A 23,382-nucleotide genomic window follows, 5' to 3' on the forward strand; every position below is an offset into this window, starting at 1 on the left:
GCCGTGTGGGCTGGAGTGAACTCGACCGAACGCTGCTTCTCGCTCAGATTCCAGTTCAGTCGAAGTCGGGCGGAGTCCATGCGGACAGCTGGGGGATAAAGGACTTATTTAGACGTTTTGTTTCCCACTGGCTGAAAGGTTGCAGGACAGCGAATTTACCCCGACAAGATGACGACGACGACCACTTTCCAAGGGCTAGACCCCGGCGCGAAAAATAGCTCCAGGTAAAAAGGAAGCAGCTTTAGCTAAACCGCTCAAGCAAACAAAAGAAAATTGGATCCAGGGCAGTTGGACAGCAGCTAGAGGAGGAGGAGGAGGATGAAATAAGACGACGATGATGATGCCAATTTTTTTGCCATGGTGCTATTATCTGCTACCTGTGATGAGACTATAGAAAGTGTAGGCGGCTGAGGTTGTATTTTAGTGTCAGCTTATTTAGCTGAATGACACGTTTCTCTGCTGTCTGTCATCTGGTCTATTGAAACAGATTGTGCTCCACTGAGCCAAGCAGCCAGGACAAGGGCAGTAAATCTGAATCCTGCTCCTGTAGTCCACCCTTTACTGCACATTCTTACTGCCTTATCTGCTCTGACACACCATCAGAGCAGCAAAAAGCCCTGCATGAGGCAAAATGGGTGTGTTATGGCAGGAAAAACACAAAAATGGGCAGTGCAGAGGGGCTATAGGAGCAGCACTGATCCACCCTATATTGCTGCCTTTTAGTGCGAGGTTTTTCCCCTGCAGCCTAAGGCAGATTGCCACTAGCAAATAGACATTTGATTACGTATGGAAGATTTAATGAAACTCAAAAATCAAAAGTTTTGCCTCTCTCTAAGCTTAGCTAAGAAATTCCCTGGCAATCTGCCACTTTGCTCTTTCCTCTTCATTTGTGCTGCTTCAGTGATCTGACTGGATTTTTCCAACAAACTTTGGTGGAAAGAGAACATTCATTGTCTAATCTCCATTCTGCTGTCATAGGAAGAAGAAATGACTATATATTGTTTGGTACTGACATTGGTCCAGTTATATATTCCGTTGCCCAGGCCTGCTTGAGAGGCCCTGAACCATCTATTGTCCTTTTATGGGTTTGGCTACGTGTTGGACTTATTACACTCACTTTCACCCATCCAGTTGTCTTCACTGTTAGCCTGGCTGACCACAAGTATTCACGTTATAGACCCAGAGTTGTCTTATATAGTTATCTCAGTATTTTGCTTAGGGCTGCACTGCCAACTTTCTGATGAGGCTGCATGCTAGATGCACTGAGGGGTTTTCCAGCCTTTGAATAAAAGGGAAAATGTTTTGAACATGTGAAACAGCTTTTATCTTACTGTGTTTTTTTGTTTGTTTTTAAATAGGAATGTCTCATTTAATCTGTAAGCTTTTAGACTGAAGACAACTGGATCATCTTGGTGCAACATGTTGATTTCTGGGTTGGAATTCTTTGCCAGGCAAAATATGAAAAACAGTCAGATTTGTCTGCTCTGTTCAACATGTTGGATCTTCTCCCGAACCTGAATCTAATCTAATGCTGAGCTGGACATGAGGCCAGCAGAGGGAATGAATGTAGGTCGCACCCCAAAGCCCCACTCAAGTCATTTTGCTGCTTCTTTGAAACAAATAGAACACCCTTATCAGCAAGAGGCTTTAAACCATCTCTTGGCTGGAATATGGTACAACATGCCACCTCTGAGTTGTCTCCTTTCAGGGGGAAAAATAATCTGCTGTTTCATGGTTGGGTGGGGTCTAGAGAAAAGGCAGGCAGGGCAAATCACAGACTCGACCGAACAGGAGGTAAAGGCTAGTAAAGGTATTATGATTAAAGCGCCATCCAGACAGTGTGTTTTGTAAATCCGTGTATGCCCCCCCGCCACACACACCCATCTGCTAAGACTTTTTGTCCCCCCCACCATAGGATAGCCTGAAGTTAGGTTTTGGAGTGCTGCTGGACCTGGAGGACAGCTGCCTGGCTGTCAGCTGTCGGGTCCGGCATGCAATAAAGAAGGGGGTGGTGTTTTCCTTTAAATCAAACTCCATTTCCGGCCCCTTAACAAGGTTAATCATGGTTGGAGTGTTCATCAAGGCTAACCATCAGAACCCCCAGAGCAAATTTTTGGTTGCTTGTTCTGTTGCCCATCTGACATATGGGACAAATGAAAACCATCCAGCAGCGGAATCTCCACTTGGTGCTAGCAGACGGGGTCGGCTCCAGTCAGCTGTAGGGTATGCGTGTATGTGACAGAAGGGCTTAGGGAGTGGAGACCCTCCCATCTTACGCTAACTCTGTTACTACTAAGCACTGTCCCCTGCAGCAGTCAGTCATCTCTGGGGTGTGTCTGTGTGTTTGTTTTACTACATAATAAGGATGAAAAATGTTCAGACTTTGAAAAGTTAATAAAACTGAAAGGACAAGACTATTTAGTTTGGGTTATTGAGGTTAAGATTAGGGTTCTGCTCAGAAGATTCATATTACGTATAGGTACTTATATATATTTATATATGTAAAATAGGTGTGGGATATATTACAATTACATGAAGATACTTACGTATAGGGACTTAGGGAGAAAATATAAAAGTTGGAAACCACTCCAGTCAAAACGGCTGTTCAAACAAATCAGCCAAGTAATCCCAAACACATTCAGTGATGTTGAGGTCTAGCTCTGGCTTCTTGACAGCTTCATGTCCTTTTATACCCATAATGTTGAGGTGTCACAGTGGAAGGATAGGCAGAAACACCTGTAGATTTTTTCAGATCTGAAGCAAACGTGGAGCTTGATTCTGTCCTCTTTCTCAAAGATGGAAGCTTTAAAGTTTATCTGATGATGACATTTTTATTGTCTACCAGGTCTTGCACAGTTGTTAGGATTCCCATTTTTCTCTACACCTTTTTAATATATATATTTTTAATTCCAGATCTGAAAATGCTTTAAAGATAAATGACTTGTACTTTATGGTTGTTTAACCCTGAAATTGAATAAATGAAGGGTGATATCTGGCTTTTGCACAGTACTGCATGCAAGTAATAACATATATATTATTACTTTCATATGTATAATGCATGTGGAACATGTGTGTAACCCCACTGACACTGTATAAAATGTGTGTGTGGACACCCACCCTTCTTGTGGTAATTTTGTTAAAGCTGAGTGGTATAGGCAGATGATTCCAGCCAGCATCCCCTGCAGCTGTTTTGTTTTTTTTTATTGTCAGCATGACCACAAATCTGTGACAGCGCCGTGTTTTTTCTCTTTGTCCTGTGCGAAAGAACTCTGACTGTGTGTCTGTCATCATGGTGACTTTTGTAGATTTCCACACCCAGATTTGGTCATGTCCAATTTTCCAATTCTGTTGATTTCCATCCAGTTAAAAGTAAATTTGGACTCAAGTCAGACTTAAACTATGGACTTAAAGTTAATCTTAAATCAAAATTTTATGTCCCTAGTGATCAAATGTGAAACGCTCAGCTAGCAGCTACACCACTCAACAACCCTGCTCTTGCAGAGTCTAGCTCCATCCACAATCTGTCACAACTGCTCCAGCTGTTTAACATTTCAGAGGTTCTTGATGGGATGGATCAGGTGCATTACTATTTAGTAAAAGGGGAGGAGCATGTCAGATGCAGGTTGGTACTAAACTCTGCAGGAAAGTAGATCTCCAGAAGGAGGGTTGGTGAGCACTGAGCTAGACCCTCCCTGACACAATGTTTGACCCAGAAATATGTCACGGTACAGAAGGAAAATACTTTATGATTTCTGGTTCACATTAACTTTGCATTGAAACAAATGTAGCTGGGTTCAGTTCAAAACTCCTACTTTAGCCTTTAGCAGTATCATGTTGCTATATAACCAAATGTAGCTACATAATTACTTAAAGTTACAGAATAAATTGTATTTACATTTACATTCCATACTTTTGTTTTGCACTGATTTTTTAATCATTTGTTTTAATGTAAAAAAAAATGGCAAACATTTCAAAATGGCATTTTCACAGAAAACAATATTCTATACAAAACAAAAACTTCTAATCAAATTCAAATCATAGTGATGTCTCTCCAACAGAACTGCTTCACTTGTGTCAAAGAGCAAGTGAGATGATTAATATTAAATTATAACGTGCTTTAATTATTGCTGATGATTGCTGTAATTGCTGGATACAGTACATTACAGCTGGGGTAACGTTTTAGGAGGGTCATTAAAGAATGTCCATATTAAGATGTAAATTTCAGCTATATTAACACCCGGTGGACTTCTCTGCTCTTCTGCAGGGTGTTGCGGCCCCCTGGCGGAACTTCTAACATTTGCTTCGGCACAGATGAGGAGAAGCCGGTGCGCAAGAACAGAATGGCCTCCAACATCTTTGCTGAGCCTGACGACCCCCACGCCCATCGAAGGAACAACCCACCCAGTATACATACCACACACACACACACACACACACACACACACACACTGGCTCTCCAGCACATTATCAAGCCTTCCTTGTTTGCCTTGCCCTTTTCCTGCAAGACCATGTTTACTGAAGCTGTGAATGTAGAGTGCTTGGGTGTAATAGGCTGTTACTGTTGTAAATGTCTTGCTCTCACCAGTGTTTAGTCAAAGTTTGACTGTTTATGTAAATATTTATTTATTTATTGTAGTGCCCCCGACACACCCTATGTCAAACCCTTCATGAGTTGAATCAGAAGTGTTCCACCTTTCTAAAATTCTACCTTTTCTAAAAAAACTATTTTACTACTATTTTAGACTTGGTAAGTTTATCCAGAATGGTGCCTTTAATATCAAAGAAACTGAATGACTGTTTATATCTTAAGGATTTAATTATGCAGGAAGTTTGAAAAATCAGTGGAATTCCTCTTTAAGGAAGGGAAGCAGAAAGGAACAGTTATTAGCACTATAAGAACTATGCAGACTGCAGGCCTGAATCAACACACACTTGCCTCAAACTATGTCTAGTTGTTAAGTGCTTTTGGACATCGTATGACGTATTGTTAGCTGTAAAAGTGGACAGAGGATAGACTTTTGTCTACTGTCGCTGTTTTATGCAAGTTTTGTCCAATGGGAAAATGAGTAAAAGTGCCACTAGGCCCTCCTGTGTACACTGTGAATTGTTCAGCTGGTGATTAATTCGAGTGGCCTGCTACGTCATTTCCAGTAGAGATGACCTCATGGTCTGGTTACTCAGCTCCGCTTCCTGATTAGTAAGGGCAGTGAAATGATTACAGGCAACACGATACTGTGTGACATCATCCAAAAACAATTCCAGCCAGCCTGAATAGGTAGTATTATCTTTTAAATCGTTTAAACCACATAGTCTGTGACTATCTCTTCTTCAATACCTGTTAAAGCTATCAGCAGTTCATCTGTGGCCAGTTGATTAGAAACATCCATGTACTTTTTCTTTGCTATAAAACCTAAGCAGATAAAGGACAGACAGTCCAAATTTTTTAAGGGTAATCTAGATTCTTCTATGTTTAGTCTGAGAGTGGTGATTTTGCTCCTAGGCTGTGAATGGCTGTTAATCTGTGGTTCGTGGGAGCTGGCAGAAAGTTGTGGGACTTTGTTTCCCTCCTTTGCACAAGTTTGGCAGGTGGAGACTCTGCAGCCATACAAAGCAACTTCTGTGGCTTCGACCACAGGAAGTCCAGCAGACTAGCAGGGAGAGATCCACGGAGCAATGACTGTGAGTTAGAGACAGACAGACAGACAGACAGCAGCCTTGTAACTGTCTGACCTGAGGGGATTCAGTTTCGATTCTGTTTCTTCAAGAATGATTCAGTGAATCATGAAATTTCAAAATTTAATCTCTGACCAATTTGGTGTTATTCAGAAAGAAACACATGAATATATGAGTATAGACTATAGTATACTATAATTACGAGTATACTGAATACACATGTGTGACTGGATTCTTTAAGAAGCAATTCAGTGCTTTGTTCATGAATTTGTTCATAATTCAATTCAAATAGATTTTTTTCACATAATTCACAGTTACTTTGAATACACAGATGCAACTGGAGGAATCATGGCCACCGATGATGCTAGTTCCCTAAATCCATTGTGGGTGGTATGTGAGGAAAAAGCTAATGAGGGGGGGGGGGGTTAGCTGGTTTACTGTTTATAGTCTGTTTAGCTGGTTTACTGAATGAACAGCCAAGTTCATATTCTGCTGCTAACTTAGTGGTCCAAGTTCAAGGTCCATAGTGAGTGGAATACATTAGATAGACAAACATAACTTTCAATCTTTTAAATCATTGAGGCATCATTATTTCTTCTTGCTATGTTTATATATTTTACAAACTAGCTAAAGTCTTTCAAAGAAGAAAGGTTGACATTGTAAAAAAAATAGAAGACTACCAACTTAACAAGTACTCAGGGGCTTGAATTATTCAGCATAGGCTTAAAGTTATCAGTATCAGAAAGTAAAAGTGGTATCGCGCCATCTCTAAGTAGATTTGCCACCTTCAGATTGAGGCATAGAGAAAGGCATGAATATGTTTTTATAGTCCTAACAAACAGAGAGGGATACACCCAGACAGACAAATACAGGCAAAGGGAGGGTCAAACAGCAAGCACACAAGCTAGAGAGAGAGAGAGAGAGAGAGAGAGAGATATGGCTAAAGTGGGTTTTTGGTGGTGTTTGGGGGATCAGGTAGAGATGAAGGCCTGATTAATAATGCTCATGATAATCCTCACATGTTGCCAAACTGGCTAATGCGGCAGAGCCAGAGGTTGTGCATTAGAGAAACATGCTGTTGAGAGTAAATGCAGGCACAATGGCACCTCTCACAGCCACTCCAACTAAGTTCATTATCCCCCACTGCTGTATTGTTTCAAAAGGGCTCTTTGTTGGGTGAATAACTCATTTTTGGTGGAAGACTCATAGGATACAGTCCATTACTGTGGTCAAATACAGGTTTGAGAGAGGTGTGTATATGCAGCTATACTTTTCGTGCTCTTTTGTCTTCATAAATGGAGTACTATGTAAAAAAAAAACGGATTTTAAAAAACCCTTTTTAAAGACCTTTGCATTTTTTCCTCTGTATTTTGCAGTATTTTGGTAAAAACATCTAATATTTACTCTTAAATTATGTTGGCATTTTCTTCTATAGTTTTGCACTGGAGCTACAAAGCCAGTCTTCCTTACACACTTGGCACATAGTATATTGAGCTAAATAGCCTTAAGCAGACTTGATTGATGGGAAAACAAATATGTTGGCTCCGTTATTATTGGCACATATTGGCACAGAAAGACAGATAATGAAGAATTTTTTTGTGCTAAATTAGCTCAATTTCCACCTGAAAATAAGAGAGAAATCTAACCATTAACAGCCATAAATTTAGTCTACAAACAAAAATTTTTTAAACAAAATCATGTGTCATAGATGTCATGGCTATTAGCTAGCAGCCATGTTAAGGACTGAATTTTGCCTATACCGTTGTCCTTTTTTTTAGATAGTAGTATGTCATACAGGTGCCAGAAACCACAGAAGCAGCATATTCGAGATTAATTATTATGTATTAGTGTCAAAGATTCAGAGCAGAGTTGGGAGCTAGAGTTAAGTTAGACTCTAAGGTTGGAGCCTAACATTAGAATTAAGATCCTGCTTGCCTGTGCAGAACTGTCTGTTGATATCGACATGACATATATTTTTTTTGGGCTGCACCCATATAGGAATTGTGGGCTGATGTGGATATTCAATAATTGGCATGTACATATTTGCCAACACATACTTACCAAAATTGAAATTGTTACTACCTAAATCTGGGTAAACATAGAGAAATGTAACTAGATGTGTATGAACTTTGCGTATGAACTTGTGCTCATTGCATTCAAGATACTTGTGTTCAAATGCTGAAATCACAATTTTGCTGCTCAGTACATTTTATCACAAGGGCAGAGAAAATATACAGCCCTACAATTCAGCGAATTCAGGCAATTTTATGTTTTAACAGAACTGTCAACTGTGATGGGTTTGCTTGTATTTGTAAATATGTAAATTACACTTAGCTGTTATTAAACTAGAGTGCTTCATGGTTTTGCTAACTAGGCTACTCTAACTGATGTTAGCTAGGTCCAGATGAGGTTTTTTTCAGGGAAGGCGCTGCTTATTTCAACAATACGTTGCTAAACCACATTTTGCACATAAAACATAGAAGACCATGGGGCTCTATAGTAACTATTACTACCTGTTAACTATTGAAAAAAATTGGCGTGTTATGAAACAAAAATATGACAAAGGAGACCCCAAACTGTTGAGCAGCTGAAATCCTGTAACAAGTAAGAATGGGAAAACATTTCAGTTTCAGAATTACAGTAGTTAAAGAAGAGGTAATGAAACACAGTGGTAAACAGTGACTCCCGTGCCGACTTGCTGGCCTTGAAATTTGAAATGAGCATTTTTAAAAAAAAATTTTTATAATAGCATATATTTTTCAAAAATGTGTACAATTTCTTAGTTTCAACAATTGATATGTTGTTTTTGTATTACAGGGTAAATCAGAAAGATTAATTCGATTTCAAAATTATTTCACTTGTAAATCAATACAGAACAGTGCATTTATTATGTAATTTTACAAACACTCAATATGAACCTCCTCCAGCTGTACAGACAACATCAAATTCTCAACAGTCAAATTCATCCTATACTCGATTGAGCATGTCGAGTGTCACTGTACTCACGGCTATTTCACTGTGATTTCAGAGATCATCCAGTGTTGTGGAACCAACGATGAATGCTCTGAGCTGTTGGAGCTTCACTGCCAACAAAAATCACGTTGCACAGTTATGATGAATTTAGTTTTATTGAAGTGGAGAACGCAAAACGCTTTCTGCTCAGAGGTTGCCACCTCCTCTCAGACTGTAGCAAGCCAGATTCTGGTGACAGTTAGAAACTTTGTGACCCCCTCTTTCAATTGGTTTGTGATTGGTTCCTAGGCACCTCACGGTTGTAAAATTGTTGCGCTTTGAAATCGAATGAATCCTTTTGACTCACCCTGTATTTTCAGTTAAGTATAGAGTTTACTGATTTGCACATCACTGCATTCTGTTTTTATTTACATTTTTCAGCTTTTTGGAAACAGGGTTGTGCCTATGCAAATATGATTCCAATATCGTCATGTCAGGATAAAAACCTGGGCATACATAATAAATATTTTTCACAATCCAAATCACATTCTGTAATACTAAGTATCTTTCAGTCTTTTGTTCTGTATGAACAGATTTTAATGGCTAAAACACACAGGACTCATCAGCTCACTGACTTCGCCTCCTGCATCATGAAACCACACTAAATCTGACAGAGCTAAAGCAGTGGAAAATGTGCCTCACTCTTTCCTTACCCAGAAAGAGAGAGAGAGAGACAGAGAGAGAGAGAGAGGAGAAAGACAGGAGGGACTGGTAAATCTCTCTTCTTGGTGACATGGGAGAAAGAACAGACTCTTCTGTCTGGTGTCGCTTTGTTTTGTGTCATACAGCCATCAAGTCATCTTTATTATGTCAGCTTTTCCTCGTCTTCACTTAGAGCCACTCTGCAGTTTGTCACTATGTAAAGCCTCTGATCTGTATTCCATGTGTGGCTTTTGTGATTTATACATCTGCTCTGTTTTTATTTATTTTGTTATTTTTATTTTATGATTATTATATTTTATATTTTATAAAATTTTATATATATATATATATATATATATATATATATATATATATATATATATATGTTATATTTTATTTTATTTTATTATTTTATTTATTTTTTTAGAACTTAAAGTCCTGAACAATGATTTTGGACACTTCTATTGCTGATTTAAAAATGACCAAATTAGGTTTTGTCCACTAGAGGAAAAACAACAGTATATGCAGAATATTTAACGTTTGATTTTAAAGTTTGCTACGGCTAATTCTGTACTCTACCTGCAGTAAAATCTCACTTTTATTGATCATTTTGGAGGACTGGCTATAATTATTCCAGTGCTTAGATGGCATCTAAATGTAAAATGCAAGGAAACCAACATGACCCTTCATACCTCTCTGTTCTGACAGCATCTTTTATGTGTGTCTTGTAGGTGGGGAGGCCTCCGGTGTGCTCTGTGGGGAACACTCTGCCCCCCTAAGGAGGTGCCCCCAGCCGCCAATCTACCTGAACAATTCTGCCCCTGCCCAGTTCCCGTCCCACCCTGTGGTAAGTAAATACACAAGACAAAGAGTGAGTGGCAGTGCAGTTGCTTTGGGAAGATGAGCTATTAACCACTGTTATGTTAGAGGAATAGTTTGCCAAAAATATTCAGTTTTCCCTGGCCCACAAATGTAGCCAAGACATCTTTAGCTAAGACTTCTTTAGTTTTGGACTGGAAATAAGAAGCTAATTTAGCTAACAAGTAATGAAAGCTTATACCCCGTCAGACTGCACACACCGCAGTCTAGCTTATGCTAACCATTAAAGATTTTGAGAAGAATTTAAAAAGACTTTTGAAAGACTAAAATCTGAAGCCCTCTGACACCTGAAGACATTGTCACAGTTTTTAGTCACAGACTATGCATTTGCAAAGATTGGGGACCTTGCAGGGTTACTATTTGCAAGCCTGCAGCTAGAGTTTTGAGTTTATTTCCCATTATGCACCTGGTGGAAATTTGTAAGCAGATAAAACCTTACCTTTCACTATATAGCGATACAGATGGGACAATACATTGGCTGGACATGAAAAGATCTGGGGCTCAGATAGTGTAAATTTGACTACTGCGTTAATTACTTACAGACACTGCTAGTAGAATAAGGTTAAGTAGGTTTGGAGCTGTATTGTAAGGAGCCAAAAGCATCAAAAGCTGCGCAGTTGCACTGTACAGGTTAGTGTTTTGTCCATATTCGTGTATGGTCAAAGTGGCTGTACTCAATAGCATGCTTGGTTCATGTTTGTTACTGTTATGCAGGAACCACAGCACTGCCAAATAGATCACACAGCTCCCTCTCCATCTTGGGGTACAGTAAATGGCTAGTGTGTTGAATGACGTGCGTTTGAACTGAAAAAGTGCTAAATAGAAGTGGCCTGGCCTTACAGCAGTGCCCTGCATATTTTGCTGCTTTTCCTCCTCCAGATCTGATCCCACTAATCAGCTGATTAACAAGCTCTTCCTGAGTTGAAGTGGGTGTGAGCAGGAAAACACTAAAATGTGAAGGTCATAGGTTCTCCAGGAGCAAGCTTGGGAAACACTTGTCCTACATGAACAGATCTTTGCCCTCCATGCTAAAGCTGCTCTCCTCTGGACTTCTTCAGCAAGGCCTGACTACAAACAGCATAACAACACATTACTCACGGCGACATGTTTTAAAGCATGTTTGCTTGATCCTTTTCATGGTTAGTTTATTTGGCAGTTGTAAAACATGAATTAAAATCCTGTCAAATGAAAGTTAGGAACGAACTGGCTTTGATATTCTCAGACCTTTTGTGCTGTCACACACTTTTGAAGAAAGTCCAAGGTTTTTTATTTAATCGCGATTAACGTCAGACCGCAGATGACAAGTTGTCTGGCCTCAGTTTTTGTCTTCAAGAGACCAAACATTTTAAATATTTTTAGATACGTTTCATCTTACCACAAATGGAGTCAGTTAACCAACTGTTCCTGAGCCTGATGAAGGCTAAATTAGCTACTGCAGTAAAAGTTACCAGCGACAGATCATTTATTGATTTACTTCATGGAAATCATGGCAAGGCATTGTTATTCCCCCATGTGAACAAATGCAGCAGGCTGATAACATGCCTGTACAAAAAGCTGCCTTTTTTATTGCGTACATTTATAGGACAACCTCACACCACAGAAAAACACAGTAAAAAAAAGTCAAAACATATCTCAGTTCTCATACATGAGACAAAACAGCTTTGAAATGGCTTCAGAGAAGAAGACATCAGGCTAAGTGACTACAAACTCTCAGACAGTAAAGTTTTAGTGCAGTTTAAGACAGTAAAGGATTAAGTGCAGTTCCTTGTAGGGATGCATCAATACCAGTACCAGATAATACTCTTATTTACTCATACACTATATTTCCAAAAGTATTCACTCGTCTGCCTTCCCAAACATATGAACTTGAGCGACATCCCATTCTTAATCCATAGGGTTTAATATGATGTCAGTCCATTCTTTGCTATACTCGCTATATATCTTCTACTATATCAGCTTCAACTCTTCTTCTTCACTCTTATGGGAATTTTTGACCGTTCTTCCAGAAGTGCATTTGTGAGATCAGACACTGATGTTGGACGAGAAGGCCTGGCTCACAGTCTCCACTCTAATTCATCCCAAGGGTTCTGTTGGGTTGAGGTCAGGACTCTGTGCAGGCCAGTCAAGTTCTTCCACACCAAACTCACTCAGCTGTGTCTTTATGCTCCTTGCTGAGTCTCCTTGTGCGCTGGTGCAAAGTCATGTTGGAACAGGAAGGGGCCATCCCCAAACTGTTCCCATAAAGTTGGGAGATGAAATTGTCCAAAATCTCTTGGTCTGCTGAAGCACTGAGATTTCCTTTCACTGGAGCTAAGGGGCCGAGCCCAACTCCTGAAAAAAAACCCACACCATACTTTACACTTGGCACATTGCAGTCAGACAAGTGCCGTTCTCCTGGCAACCACCAAACCCAGAGTCATCCATTGGATTGCTAGATGGAGAAGCGTGATTTGACACTCCAGAGAACACGTCTCCACTGCTATAGAGTCCAGTGGCGGCACTTTACACCACTGCATTCGAGGCTTTGCATTGTATGTGGTGATGTAAGGCTTGGATGCAGCTGCTCGACCATGGAAGCCCATTCCATGAAGCTCTCTATGCACTCTTTTTTGAGCTAATCTGAAGCCCACATGAAGTTTGAAGGTCTTTAGCGATTGACTCTGCAGAAAGTTGGTGACCTCTGCACACTATGCGCCTCAGTATCCGCTGACCCCGCTTTGCCATTTTATGTGGCTGACCACTTCGTGGCTGAGTTGCTGTCGTTCCCAATCGCTTCCACAATGTTATAATACCACAAACAGTTGAATTTTTAGTAGCAAGGAAATTTCATGACTGGACTTGTTGCAGAGGTGACCTTCTTTCATGGTACCATGCTGGAAGCTAACTTTACACTGTCTTTACATTGTTTGACTGAATGGAAATATGAGGTTTAATACACATTTTATTTGACAAAGATTAAGCCTCCAGTCAGCGTTTACTTCTGTGTTCACGTCAGTATTGGGGACTGTCAACAAAATTACAAGACAAAATGGTAAAGCAATATAAACCCCTGTTTTTTCCCCCAAACCATTAAGGGCACAGGTATACAACAAACCTGTTTCTCAAGTAGATTAGTTTTTTAGACACTATTATCTATAAAAATTAACAAAAGTACACACAAAGTTCAGGCTTAAGATGGTCTTTGTATTGGTTTTAGCTATGAAGTAAACTCTTGTTTTTATTTATTCATTTTTATACATTACAAATCAAGTCACAGTGTCAGAAACCACATAAGCAAGTCTGTTTGAGATTACATAACTTGACACAGATTTAGATATGCAATTTGCACAGTACTAACTGAGGGGATATTGCTTGTTAGCCTCAGTGCACAACCCCAGAAGAAAATTTGTCTTTGCTTGATTGACTGCATTTGAGACAAGGTGTAAAAAGTGTAAATTAGATTTTTGGCTGAACCTTTGCTTGAAAGTTAAGCCTGGGTTTTCTTTGAGACGAGTTATGACTGTAAGGAGTCAAACTGTTAATCCTCTCTGTTACTTTTTTTGCAGGAGGAGAATCATGAGCAAGAAAATGGTGAGAGCTAATTTACTTCTGTCTGTGCATGAACCTAAGCAAATGCCCGGCCTCATAAAACCACTGCACTGACAGCAAGGAAAGTTGTTAGTTTCCAACAGTCTTAAATAGCTTGTCCCTTCCCCTCTCTCTCTCTCTCTCTCTCTCTCTCTCTCTCCATAACTGCTTCTTTTTAAACTGTAGCACATGAGACACATTAAGGTAAATAGTCTCGCTGTTACATGGGCAGTGGAAGGCAGCGTGTTATGAAGAGCATCCACACCCTTACGCTCTTCAGTAAAGGCAGCACACTGAAAAAAAGTTTTTTTGAAAAACAATGTTGTGTTGATGTAATATATTTTATTCATGTGGAAACAATGTACACATTTGAGTCAGAAAAAGATCACATTTTTACAGTGTAAAGTGGTTTCATTCCTTCAATTTTTCATCATTTATACACAGCTTTACCAGCATTAAAAATGTCTACGCCCCTTTAGCTCTGAGGAAATAGATTTTTTGCAAAGAAATTGTGCCTGAAAAGATGAGAAAAGACTTCTTTTAACCCATGAAACTCTTAGTTATTAATCTTATTGCCTAGACATATGACTGCTATGAATTAGTCAGTGACTACTAAGAATGATTCAGTACCTGTTATAAATTATTAAGTGCTGTAAATTGTCCAGTGCCTATAAATTATTTAGTAACTCTTTTTAATTATTTAGTAACTATTTATCCAGTGACTACTGTGAATTATCTAGTCATTACTATGAATTATCCGGTAACTGTTATAAATTATCCAATAGCTACTATAGTAGTTTTTTCCAATACTAATATCAATAATCAAAAGAATGACTACTGAGCTTGAAAATGACTTATTTTTAATTGAACCACTTCATTGAAAATGGGTGTCTAAACTACTCAAATCACTCACTCAGTGGCCCCACAGGAGGCAGTACACAGCAGAGGTTTAAAATAAGAGAAGGAATAGAGAAGTAAATATCTGGATGGTCATTATGTCCATTTATCTTCTTATTTTGAAGTTCAAAATTTATTGTAATCAGTTAAAGTAGAGCACATTTATTTATTTATTATAAAATAAAACATTTTAAAAGTAAATATACAAATGACTTGGCTAAGAAAGTCTTAATACATTAATGTTTGTTTGAAATTTATTCTAATGTTATGACTCGCAAAATCACATGATTTTAAACAGTTTGCTTAGGTAACTAAGACATTATTGTGTATACTGTAATCCTATAGTCTCAGTCCTGTTGTAAAAGTGCAATGCATCCAGGTGCTGTTGCGTACTTGTGGCTTGAGACTACTTTGGCTACTTTGACCCAAGCCACTGTAATCTCATTAATTACCTCTAGGACAAAAGCCTATATAGTACGTTCACTTGAAATCCATGCAGTTGTAATGATGTGACCCATTTCCCAGAGCGTCTTGTCCGACAGCCCAGGCGAGATTGAGCGATATCCTCTCAGCTTCACCCTTTCCCTGGCATTGCAGAGAACATCCACTCTAATTATTTATGAATGGCAGCACTGCTCTCTGCACCCTGATCTCAACATCCTCACGTAGCCTTTGTGTCTGCAGCCACAGAGGTTTATTCATAACTAAACAAATAAAGCCAAATCCGTATTTAAATATTTTAATGGTATCCTCCAGTCTAAAATTAAATAAAAAAATAATAATAAATCAATAAATTAGTAAACATATGCTACTGCAGAGCTTATCATGTGGTGTGTGGTAATCTTTAAACCGCTGCTGTAGTCTTTGCTGTCTTTGTTTGGACTGAACAGATATAAAACTAACCAAAATGTACAACACTATACTGCCCCCTGGTGGGCTATTCTGCCTCCTGGTGGGCTATACAGTTCAGACTACTTGTGGTGCTTCAGTAAAGAGCCAGTGGATTATACAATATATTTGTTTTAAACACAGTGTGATGAACATTAAGTTATATTGAGTTAATCTAATGGTTAATCTATTAAACTGTTAACTTCAGAACATGCTGAATTAGGCCATGTTTAAATGATTTTGCTACCTATTAAGCTTTGTTCGAATTTCCAAAGATTCAAATAGTAAAGTAGGATTTTTTTCATATGCAAATGATCCTCATCTAGTATAATATGTTCTTATTTTGAAAACCATAAGTCTACACTGAATAATCCACCAGAGGGCCATGAAGAGTGTATTTTGGAATTGTTGCATTCTTTTAAGAGCACAAGATACACCTTACAGAATAGAAGCTCACCTGGGTGAGTCTCTGCCCTAACAAGCATGCACAATTTGATTTACCTATAGACTCAAAAATAAAGCTACCTTAATGTTTTATTTATTTTATTTTATCATTTTTTTGCTGGGACAAAAAGATCCAGTTCATTTTTAAAAGAATCATTATTTGAAAAGAAAAGCAAAGTTGTTCTTCTATGGCACTTCTATGGCATAACTCTTGGGAACCCATTTTGGCGTGTTTATATTTGAAAAATGGAAGGCAAACAGAATGCTTACCTGGTGCCAGCTTATTTAAATAAATAAATAAATGTTACAGGTTAGAGTTATGTGCCACGTTGCATTACTGAAAAAGGATCGAGCATTCACTGCATTGTGCAGCTGCATTAGGAAATGATTTGGTACATCACAAAATCACCAAGAGGATTCATCATAATTCTGTTTTGGTTTTTTTTTTCCTACTTAATTTAATACAATCAAGAAATACGACCAAATAATAATGAAAAAAGGCTTCATCCTAGCCCTTTTAGCAATGTTACCTTCTGCCTTGAAATAACCCACATGAACACATCCGATTCAGTAACATCATGTGTGCGCCATAAACAACAATAAATGAACTCACTGGCCACAGTTATCACAAATATAATTGGCTCTCATTATTACAGCAAGACAAAGGCGAAAAATGATCAGATGCATTGTTTTTGCAGCATTTACTGACACTAACAATCAAGTTAGGCACTGCTGGCATATTAACACAAAGATGATGCATGTGCAGCACAGGCCACAGTTATTTTCCCTTAATTGTTACGACCCCCTTCTACTGTCCACAATGATTTAGTCTAGTTTAGGGGAAAAGAAGTAACAACAAACGAGGGTACTCCAGTCTTCACACAATGGCAAAGGTTGTATTATTTATAAAGGCAAACAGTCACAAAGGTATTGACTTACAGGTGGGCTGATGCCAACATAACAAACCTCTAAAACTACCCTGCCCTCCCCCCTTGAATCTGCCTTCCCTAATCCAAAAGAAAATTTAAAAAGAAAAGCAGAAGCTAGCAGTAAACAAGAGAAAATGTGTGTGTGTGTGTGTGTGTGTGTGTATATATATATATATATATATTCTGAAATATAGTACTAAGGACAGGCAACATAGTACAAGGTACAAGCATGAAATAGATAAAAGCTAAACAACACTGAGTCACAATCACTAGTACAGGCATGAAAAACCTAGTTCGTAAGTCTAACTGCTCAATAGCTCCAAAAACAACAAGGTGAAAAACATTAAGAGAGCAGCAAAAACCATAGCTTGCCTAAAGACCACCATGGGCCAACTTCATCTCATGGCTGTGCTTTTTCAAGGGCAAATCTTCAATCACAGTATGCATGGTAGTCAGCTGACATCAGTCTCACCAGATCAGCTGATCCAAACAGCTCCACCTAGGAAACAGAGAAAGATGGAAAAATACAAAAGACCAGCAGAGGGCAGCAGCAGAGGAGACTTGGATGGAAATCCTAATATGTTCAATTAAGCAAACAAACAATAATTGTGAATTTGAAAGCACAATGCAGAAGTGTGTTCTCTACAGATGATGTCTTTACTTAGCTTGGTGCCCAAACTTTTACGTGTGACTGTATACTGTTCATAATAAAGGTTCTGTGCAACAGTGGTTTTAAGGTGCAGTTGTGTACATCTTTTCCAGGTTAAAAGTAACCTAAAAATATTTAATAACCTAATATTTTAAAACAGAACAATAAAATAAAATGCCTCAAGATGAGATGGGGTGAGTTGAGTCAATACAACTTAGAAAATATGATTTTAATGGATTATGGTGCAATCATATTCCCTGACTAAAGGTACTGAGATGTACCCTTGAGGGTACCACAACAGTGACAAGTGGGGTACTATCCCAGTGTTTTGTACCTTTATTTCTGAAAGTGTTTATCTATACCTGTATACAGTTGCATGCAGAACTTTGAATATCCATGGTCAAATAACAAGTTCTGTTGATTTTCTAAATGATTTTCCATAAATCAAGTTTAACATTTTTGAAAAATTTCAACATAAAATGTAACGTAATATAAAATGTGCCATAACTTTTGCACAGGACACATTTTAATGTTTTTTCCAGTTTGCAAAAATGTAATTTGACTAGGTATGTCCAAACGTTTGCATACGTATAGAGATAGAGTTGGATGAGCTTCAGATTGATGCATTTTTACAGCCCTGTTAATATATTGCAGGAGTGGCCTAATTAGAATACCTATTCCTGTTTGTTTCATAAGCATGTGGGTTAATGGTGTCTTGTATGGTGTGTGTGTTTGTGTGTAGATCTGTCAGAGGAAGTGGAGGCCCCTGAGGAGCCGCAGGAGAAGGGGGAGGAGCCACAGCCCTCTGGCTCATCAGTGACCAGCGGCACCCCCACTGGCCGCAGAAACCCTCCTGGTGGCAAATCCAGCCTCATACTGGGCTGAGGGTGCTCATTGAACTTTCTCTTTCTCTCTCTCTCTCCTCCTCTTTCCCTTTTTTTAAGGAATTCACTCTATCACTCTCCTCATGTGAGCCATGGGATTGTTTTTGTCCACTACCACCTGTCTGTATTTTTGTTTTTCTATCGCAAAACAACAAAAAAAGATCGTTGGCAGAAGCACTTTATGTAAAAGCTCCATTTCAGCCCATCGTGAAGAGCGCAGGCCATGCTGGGAGATACCAAGAATCCTTTCGGACGGTCCCCAGCGCTGAACCGTTTCAAAGGAAGAAAAAGATTTGTTGCGCAAAATTTCTAAGAACAAATAAAGATTGATATGAATTTCACTGCCTTTGCTGGTCTTTTGTAGTTAAGAGAAGTGTTTTATAGGAGTGATAAGGTATGGAGGGACAAAAGTGGGCAGTATGACAATATGTTATCATTATGATAAAGTAGATCACAATACACTTTTGATATATACACAGAATACACTTCTGAAGATATTCTACTTCTAGAATACTAAACAAGTATGTATAGTAATTAAGCTGCACCATAACAAGCAGCTGATTGGATATCAGCCCATCATTTTATTTATTTTTACCAGTTGAACCAAAATTGTTGTATTCGGTATTTAAAATCCTTTTTAAATGTGGCACCACTACTTTGGGGTAGTCTCAAGTTGTTTTTAAATAGCTTCAGCTTGTTTGTCAAGTTTTGTAATGTTATAGTTTTGGCATATTACACGTTACAATCAGAGGAATCATGAACCAGCCATTCAAAAGCTTGAAGACCCAAACAGAAGACAAGATATTCTGGCGAAACACTATCTGGCATTCGAAAATGACAGCACTTAATAACCCATGTTTAGGACAGACCCTTGTGCATTATAGCATTTCCTTCCTCTAACCAGCTAACCATATTCGGAGTCACACAAAGTTTGGTGAGATTATGTAACGACGTAGCTGTTCTCTGATTGGTTCTGTGTTTATATCTGTGTATTGTGCCACAGCATTCTGCAGCTATTTCAAACTTGAAATCAGTTTAGTTTACTCAAATAAATTAAAAAAGCACGATTTTAAATCCACCATTCAAAAAACATAAAAGCTTCAATCTAACACCAATTTCTACATGTTAAATGGCACTGCTAACCAGAACAGAATAGCTGGTTAACATTGGCTTAGCTAGCATGCCACCATGAACAGGTTCATGAACTAGCATGTACAGGTTAGATTCTGACTAACAAAAGCTTTACCAACACAAATTTGCTCGTGTCTGAGGAAGCGAAGTTGAGTGAAAAGCTGACATTAAACCTTTTCTCACTAAGCTAATGTTAACCAGCTCCTCTCTAGTAGCTAGCTTAGCTAAAGAGATCCAAATGCAACACTGCAGGTTTGATTTGAATAACTGCTCTGCTATCACAAGATAATAAAAACATAAAACAGTGAGAGCAAAATCGACTGATTCTTGTTGGAGTCACAGAAAGTCGAAACCAGACTTGTTCTGTAGTGCGTTAAACACTAGCCTGCTAGGCTAAGCTAAAGTGAGTGTACAGTGCCTCTACTGCAGTACAGGATTGACTCTGGTAAACTGATCATTTAAAAACACCCGTTTAGAGGATAAAGACTTGTTTCTGAGAGCACAAATTAGAATGACGGGCGTTGAAGTGACAGAAAGATAGTACCTAAAATTGTTCTGTTGTGCTTTGAGTTGTACCCTAGCAGGTGACGCTAATGCTAATGTAGTTATCCGATTATCTGAGTAAACTACATACTGTATCAGTGGCAGATGCTCAAATAACACCCATTTAGAGGATATAGAAGATGAGAGCATGCTAACAGACTGGACTCAGGAAACAAGACTGGAAAATCATGACGGCCGGAGTCTCCCAGCAGCGTCGCTCTTCTGTGATCCACAGTGGATTTGCGGCCAATCAGAGTTGATACTCCGACTGAAAGCACGTTGGAACGCAGAGCTGCGCTGTTCAGCCCCTTCCAGAAAAGAGGACGCAGCGCGTTTGAGAGGTAGGTTAACTTTGTGAGCGGATTGAAAGCCTCCATTTATAAACTGAAACAATGCAAACGTCAGGGTCAGAGCTAGGGGTTTACATTTTGATTGACGAGCGAAAACAAAGCCAGTACCGTTAGCTAAACTTTGTTGAAAGAGCTGCATTGCTAAAGTTTAGTACAATCCTTTTGTGGTAGTTAGCTGGCTTGTATTTTTGCGGTGGTGCCTGTCTTCCCTGTCGTTTGACAGCTAGGTTTAATGTGTTTGGTCGTTTTACCCAAGCGTGTACAAACGTGTGTCTGTTCCTTCCCACAGCGGTTGGCTGCAGTACAAGGAATTTGGACGCTGCTACTCCTGCATTTGACCACGGCCAGGAGCCTTCAAGCTCAAGCTTTGTGCTGAAGTAAGATTTGCTGCATAAGTTGCAATATGACAAGTTTTCTAAAAACGCTGACATGTTCTACCGGTGTCATTGCTATGAAAACAGTAAAAGGCTATGTAAATAATCAAGAATTGCACAAAAATGAAGCACATGGTACATATGCCTGTTGTATAGTTGGGTGAAAATGAAGGGAGAGCCGGTTGTAGCCGAGATGTTGCTGTGCTGTCCCACTTTGTTCCGTCACAGCAATGCCGGAAGTACGGGACAGCGGCAACTGTGCCGGTACACTCAGCGGGACAGCGCTACTGTGCCGGTACACTCAGCGGAACAGCGCTACTGTGCCGGTACACACAGCGGAACAGCGGTCTCTGTGCCAGTACACACAGCTGAACAGCGGTCTTTGTGCCGGTACACAGTGTTAACCCTGATAATTTTAGAAGAGCTGAGAACTATTCCTTTTGTACAGTTGAACTTTGACCATAAATTATGAATGAGAAATCCTATTATTCCCCATGATTGGAGCTGGGTAAACAGTGACATTTATTTTGCCTTCTAAAAGGTAAAATTGACTTTTTAGTATTAGTGTTGTGTGCTAAGCATTAAAGTATCAAACAACCTTTGGACTATGAGCTATTTATTTAACATTAAATTGTTCAATTGCATGTATTACACATTTTACAAGCCAACTTTTAAAAAGTCAATAAATAAAAATGTTAAAATATAACAAACAAAAGGTGAATACTATTTCACAATACAGCTTAATAAAATAAAATGCCTCAAAGAATAATTACAGTCATATGTGCACATTGTACAGGATGAGTCAAAAGTCACAGGACAAGTTTTATTTTATGTTTTTTTTTTATTTTATTATCAACTTTTATCTCTGGGGTAATCTCAAACAAATTGTGTATGCTGAGAAAATCTGCAACAAACACCACCTTCAGCACTGCATCATGGAGGCTTGATACAGCATAAAAAATAAAATAAAATGGTGTCCTGTGTCTTTTGATTCAACCTGTATATATAAAGCTACTCTTTGGCTTTCTACTTCAAATAATGACACCTGAAGTAGCAAGAGACATCTCTCCTTGCTATCGGTGAAAGCCTTCATGTTTGCACAGTATTTCTAGAGTCACCTGCAGTGGTATTGGAAATAAAATTATTAGCAGTTTAACATTATATTTAGCAGTGTAAAATTAGATTGTGTAAATGAGACATACTGTAATTATTGAACTTCCTACCTCTGGCAGCATAACATCTAGAATAAAGTCAACACTTCTGAGGTCTTTTTTGTCCAAGCACAAAGCTGTCTGAATTTTTTCATACAGCTCATCAATCTAAAAAGTAACCAAAAATATATGAAAACGTTCAATTAAATATACAGGAGTGAAAAAGGAAAATGTACTTATGGTGAACTGCAGCAGTCAAGTTATCAAAGACGCACCCGTTCAGTGCTAAATTTGGGCAGTCTAGGCCTAAGTGTGGTCCGGAGCTTCATACACTTGTTGGGATGGCTCCAAAGGAACATTCGTGCTGACTTCTTTGCACCACTGGACAATTGCCTATGTAACTCCTATTGTAAAAAGTTGCATTATTAGCCAAAGAAATGAAATTAACCTGATATTTATTTACAGGACTACAATATTTGCAAGTCAAGAAACTTAAAGCCTTGTATTGACAATATAGTTTATGGTATGAAACCTTTATTTACATTCAGTTGAAAAACGGAAAGACCCTAACAGCACTACTAAGTGTATCAACAGTTACAGCAGTGCTGTGCCAAATGTTAAACTACACTATTTGGTCAAAAGTTTGTAGACACCTGCATATCCAACGTTTTGTCCAAAAGTATGAACAGGTTTGTCCCCCCTCTATTGCAGTGAGTGTTTCTACTGTTATGGTAAGGCTTTACACTTGACATTAGTGAGAGAATCTGATTGCATTCAGCCATAAGAGCATTAGTAAGGTCAGGTACTGATGTCAGATAATTAATTCCTGGTCACAAATGGCACTCCAACTCATCACAATGGTACTAGATGAATCTCCTTCACATTCCCACTGCTCCACAGCCCACAGGCAGTCATGGGCTGGAGGTTAGGGAACTGACCCTGTGACCAGAAGGTTGCCGGTTCGATCCCCAGTGCTGACAGTCCATGACTGAGGTATTCTTGAGCAAGACACCTAACCCCCAACTGCTCCCCGGGCGCCATGGATAGGCCTGCCCACCACTCTGGGCAAGTGTGCTCACTGCCCCCTAGTGTGTGTGTATTCACTAGTGTGTATGTGGTGTTTCACTTCACGGATGGGTTAAATGTGGAGGTGGAATGTTGGGTTAAAAAGGTATCACTTAATGCTGGTGGACTTTATACCCCTCTAGCCAAGGCCTGGCAGTGGCATAATGCTCCCAAGCATCCTACTGAACTGGAAATATTTGTCATGGAAACTTTACAAGCTGTATGTGTGCAGTCTAACACCTGGGTGCACCTTAATAAAAAGATGCAGCTAAGTTGAGATATAGTGCACCTTCTCACAAATATG

General features: G+C 39.1%; 1 protein-coding gene across 1 annotated transcript; it reads left to right on the plus strand.

Annotated features, from left to right (window-relative positions):
* Window positions 1–12: 12 nt before the first annotated feature.
* jpt1b (Jupiter microtubule associated homolog 1b) lies at window positions 13–18,805 on the plus strand. The gene is made up of 5 exons (XM_017683539.2): window positions 13–224; window positions 4,265–4,404; window positions 10,059–10,174; window positions 13,752–13,776; window positions 18,323–18,805. Exons 1-5 carry the CDS (start codon window positions 169–171, stop codon window positions 18,463–18,465), a joined length of 480 nt encoding a protein of 159 aa, XP_017539028.1. The 5' UTR covers window positions 13–168; the 3' UTR covers window positions 18,466–18,805.
* The last annotated feature ends 4,577 nt before the right edge of the window (window positions 18,806–23,382 follow it).

This window comes from Pygocentrus nattereri, chromosome 1 (genome assembly GCF_015220715.1).
Source record: "Pygocentrus nattereri isolate fPygNat1 chromosome 1, fPygNat1.pri, whole genome shotgun sequence".
Lineage (NCBI taxonomy): Eukaryota > Metazoa > Chordata > Actinopteri > Characiformes > Serrasalmidae > Pygocentrus > Pygocentrus nattereri.